Raw genomic sequence first — 4865 nt, forward strand, 5'->3', positions numbered from 1 at the left:
GATTATCTATTACACATTACATTTCAAGATTCCATCATCTCATGTCATTTCCTACACTTCTCATTTATAGCAAATAGCTTTTTCTACACACAGGATTAAACTCAGGACTAATCACTCCCAACAATGACATACCTCCTCAAATAAATTGGACCCACATAAATTATTTAATTAAAGATGTTACAAGCTTTAATGTTAATGGTACAAGTAATATATGCATGTATATCCGTCCATCCGTCCAGCAATATGATTGAAATGGACGAGCAGGAGAACGAGGGAGCTGGGCGACACCCTGGACTAAAGGCTGGACTAAGTGGTGCCAACGGTGTCCTCGTGGACTAAAGCTTGGACGGGCTCCTGGACGTACCATTGGGAGCACTCTAAGTATAACACAATAATAAAGGTTTCAAACAAAACCATGCACATTCAGAACATACATCATATATTCTGTTATTCTGTAAACTAAAACTAAAGAAAAATATTTTGTTAAAGCCATCCATTAATGTGAATATACTGTAATTTTATCTTTACATTTTTGTGTAGTGCCATGAGTGCTGATGGTTAATCCAGGAAACAAATGGCTTTTATATTCACCTTCAGATGGAGTTTTTTTTTTTTTTTTTTTTTTCTTCCTTCTTTGCAGTTAAAATTAGCAACGTGAACGAGTTTTAAATATATAAAAATTCTTATTGCGATAAATAATTGTGTGTTTTGAAAGTTAAAATTTCTTAAAAATTGAAATTTAATTTAAAATTTGTTTGGATAAATATTGTTAAAACTTTTGTCATGCCTTTTGGGTTGTATAATCACAACTCTATTTTAATTCCTAAAGTTCAAAAAATGTACTAAATGAACTAACATTGATGATTGGGGCGTTTACTACCCATTAACAGGTTACAGTTACAACCCAAAGTAAAAGAATTCATACGCAAACCATATCTGATCCAATTGAAACTAAGCTAGTTGGAACAACACGAATTGGGATGAATTAGGTTAGCCAATTTTATGTTATATCAAATTACAAAACATTTAACCATTAGCATAGAACCAATTAATCACCCTAACTAAAAACACAAAAAGACAAAATAAAACTTGATCAATAACCAAACTGACCATCAATGAAAAATTCCCCCAAAATATCAGTACAAAACAAAAGGGTGATCACGGGCGGAGCCAATGTGGTGCAACCGGGGTCACACGCCCCCGGTGCTTAAAATCTGTTTATATGTTTTCATGTGTGAGTTTATTATAATTAAAACTGGATTCAGCGATAGTCACAGTTAATAATAACTTGAAACATTAATGGATGAAATGGTGGTTGCAGTTTAATGGGGAGTAGAAAGAAGTAATGGCCCACTTATATTTAAGAATATGCCCTTTGTTTCAATTTTAATATCCAGTTTTAACCTTAAGCTTTATAAAATATCAATTTAACTCCCTTGAAAGATATGAAAATTCAGCTTATTATTAACATTAACATACAAATATATAAAACGTAAAAAATATGTTTATATACACAAATATGTATAAAACTGTTAAATACATATAAAATTTTAAAAATATAATATGAGAAAAATATAAAATATGAGTTTAAACTATTTTGTTATTTATTGATATTGATATTGATATAGTTTAAAAGCTTTTACTAGTGTTTGAAGGATCTTTTTTATTACTATGAACGAAAACTTTTTATATAAAAGTTACGCCCCCGGTAAAATAAAATTCTGGATCCGCCACTGAGGGTGATCAAGAGAATCATCAAACTACATCATAAACAATATCAAGATATCTTCTTTTAGATCTAGACTGCAGCCGGATATCGTTTGGCCTGCTGCTGGATTTTGTTCTTGTACTCAACCTTATCCTGCACAAAAGGGTGTCAATTACTTAGAACAACTTTCACAACATCAACTCTTAAAGTCATACAAATTATAAATCATGCTCGTAGCATGATTATTACCTTAGTAAAGTAACGATGAGCGTCAGATTGAGCAGGAGATGCGGGATTAGGAGTGTCCAATAAATCTTGTATGCCAACAAGAATTTGTTTCACAGTTATTGCTGGTCTCCAGCCCTGGAAACAAACATACAAACACCAACATTTTTTTACTAATATTGACAAGCAAAGAAACAAGTAATTGTTATCCTAATAAGCAACGAATAGCATTTCACTTACTTGGCTTATGATTGACAGACAAATCTGTCCAGATGCATAAACATTTGGATGGAAAAAGCCTGCAGGAAATTTACACACTGGTGGTGTGGTTGGATAATCGTTGGAGAAACAGAGGGTAACGGGGTAATTGCCGCCTTCCCAATCAGTCTGCAACGATTAAAAGAACAAAATATAATCATCATAAATAACCATAACTAAGCGCTTACAGTGCTTACGAGCTTATTGTGCTATTATACCGCAATTTGTGATACCAAAACACACTGTTTAACATTATAAGTTTCATACGCGGTTTTCAAAGCTTCAAGTTCATTGCTTTACAAAGTAGCTATCAAGATTCATATAAGCTAGCCCAACCAGATAATATAATTAGTTATATTTAAAGAGTAGAAGCAAGTACAAACATTATCAAAGTCGCATAATCATTTCAAAGAGAAATACAGATATATATACATCTACATATAAATTGCTAAAGTTCAGATGGAAAATAAAATGGACAAAAGACTGGACTAATCACGTTAGTGTTAATTTTGTAAAAACAACTCAAAATTAAAATTACATTTTTTTTTTCAAAAAAAAAGGCGGGGGTTTGGAATCGGAATAATCCACCCACCTGATCATTTTTCCACACACAAGCTTTTGAAAGAAAACCCGAATCGCATTACAGGACCCAATCCATCAATCCATACGAACACGTGGACCGGATTTTGATTGATGAATGGATCCCGAAGGAAAACCCCCTTGAGAAGTTCGAACTCGCGACCACTTACTCCGCGCCCAATACAAAGTATTGGGATACCACTCGGCCTCAAGTGCCGGTGGTAAAAAATAATAAAGAGATAGAAATGACTTACCCCAGGCTTTACATTTACATATATTTTTTAAAGGTAAACTCATACACACACTTAATACTAATACGAATACATACACCACGACATATCATAAGCAGCACTCGAAATCTCAATCTCAAAGGTTGTAAGGGTGAACTCGATACCGATATCGCCAAACCATTGACTTTTTAGTGGCTTTACATTTACATTTACATAAAAAATAATGGAGGGATAGAAACGAGTTACCCCAGGCTTGCCAGGGATAATACACTTCCAGACCATCAGATTAACATTGCCATCAGGAAGTGATTCCGGCTTAGCTACAAAACCCTAAATAAAAATATATAAACAAATAAATAATTATGGCATTGCTATAATACAATAAAATAAAAATGGAGAATGTAGGTTTAATTAAAAAAATTAATAAAGAGAAAAGAGAATAAACATAGGGATGATTCTTTCTCCATGTTTTTCGTTCCTCAGTAAGACGGCCAAGAGCAACCCCGCCTGACATTTTTTTATTTTTTTAAAAATCGACGATCGGCTTTCTCTGGAATTGGGAATCGTGTTGTGTACAACACTCCTCTTACTCGCAGTGTATCTAAAAGGGGGTTTTTGAGTCAGTTATTTAGCCTATTAATTAATAATTAATTAATTAGCTTTTTAGCTTCCTAATTTAAACGGGAGATGATTCTCACACACTGTTTTTTGATCCTCACACCAATTTACTTGAACTCCTCCCTAATAATAGGGTAAAAGGGTGTGTGAGGATCAAAAAACAGTGTGTGAGAATCATCATTTAAACACTCTAATTAGCCTATTAATTAATTAATTAATTTTATACGGAGTATATTTGATTAAGAAATTGCTGCAGTTTAATAGTCCCGTATCATATATCTTTATTTTTTAAAAATGGCTTTTCAACTCCATTTTAAAATTTTAATCCAATTCAATTTAATTCAATATAATATAATTTTTATTGTATGTTATTTTAAATTTATAAATCTTATAGAGAAGATTGTGCATTATAAAATACATGTATGTTTTCCCCATATAAATTGTGTCATAGGATAGAGAGAATTCATAAGTTCAATATTTAGAGATGACATGATTTTATTTAAAACAATTGAACACCAATAATGGTGGTATATATTGTCAAATTTATTGATTAATGATTAATGATTTTCCATATTTGTTAGGAGACGAAGTTTTACTCTTGACGGGGTTTTTTTATTCCATACAACCTTTTACAGTACTTGTTTTGAATTGCTACATCTTCTTCTTCTTCTTCTTTTTTTTTTGACAAAATACATATTATATATATATATAGTGGTAGGATCAAGAGGGAAGTAACCATTCGGGGGAAGCAAAAACTTTTTTTTCTTCGTTTTTTGAAAAAACTTTGTTCACGAACATTATAGATGAGATGAAAATATGAACATTTAGTAGAGACACTTTGTGATAAATGTTTTTATTATGACGGGAAAACGCTCGAAGAAGTAATATATAACAATTATCGTGTTTTTCGAGCGTATTTTGATGTTTTAGCTATTGGGGTTTAGATATTAGGGTTTATAGAGTTTAGATATTAGGGTTTAGAAATTTAGGGTTTAGGGTTTAGATTTAGGGTTTAGATTTAGGATTTAGATTGAGTTTTTAACACGAACGGTTTAGAGTTTAGGGTTTAGGATTTAGGGTTTAGGGTTTAGGGTTTGGTGTTTTGGGTTTATGGAATAAACCCAAAACACCAAACCCTAAACCCTAAACCCTAAACTCTAAATCGGGCTAAATTTTACTTCACAAAACATGAAAAAGAAACCTTCATATTCTTCACGAACAATATTATCTTGAATGTTTTTTTTGTC

At 32.1% G+C, this 4865-nt stretch overlaps 1 protein-coding gene across 1 annotated transcript; it reads right to left on the bottom strand.

Moving 5' to 3' along the window:
* Positions 1-894: 894 nt before the first annotated feature.
* On the bottom strand, positions 895-3523 carry LOC139896424 (SUMO-conjugating enzyme SCE1-like). Its single transcript, XM_071879068.1, has 6 exons — positions 3446-3523; positions 3247-3330; positions 2174-2320; positions 1958-2071; positions 1737-1861; positions 895-1151 (listed from the first exon to the last, which is right to left on the bottom strand). Exons 1-5 carry the CDS (start codon positions 3512-3514, stop codon positions 1799-1801), a joined length of 477 nt encoding a protein of 158 aa, XP_071735169.1. The 5' UTR covers positions 3515-3523; the 3' UTR covers positions 895-1151; positions 1737-1798.
* Between the last annotated feature and the right edge of the window lie 1342 nt (positions 3524-4865).

Source organism: Rutidosis leptorrhynchoides, chromosome 3, assembly GCF_046630445.1.
Source record: "Rutidosis leptorrhynchoides isolate AG116_Rl617_1_P2 chromosome 3, CSIRO_AGI_Rlap_v1, whole genome shotgun sequence".
In the NCBI taxonomy this organism is placed as follows: domain Eukaryota; kingdom Viridiplantae; phylum Streptophyta; class Magnoliopsida; order Asterales; family Asteraceae; genus Rutidosis; species Rutidosis leptorrhynchoides.

What these genes read in the sequence shown, in the direction of transcription:
- LOC139896424 (XM_071879068.1), bottom strand. Translation starts at nt 3,514, where the DNA reads ATGTCAGGCGGGGTTGCTCTTGGCCGTCTTACTGAGGAACGAAAAACA. An exon ending in GGAGAAAGAATCATCCCTAT is followed by an intron (nt 3,331 to 3,445) that starts GTTTATTCTCTT and finishes ATTTTTATTTAG; the next exon opens with GGTTTTGTAGCTAAGCCGGA. An exon ending in TTATCCCTGGCAAGCCTGGG is followed by an intron (nt 2,321 to 3,246) that starts GTAACTCGTTTC and finishes TAATCGTTGCAG; the next exon opens with ACTGATTGGGAAGGCGGCAA.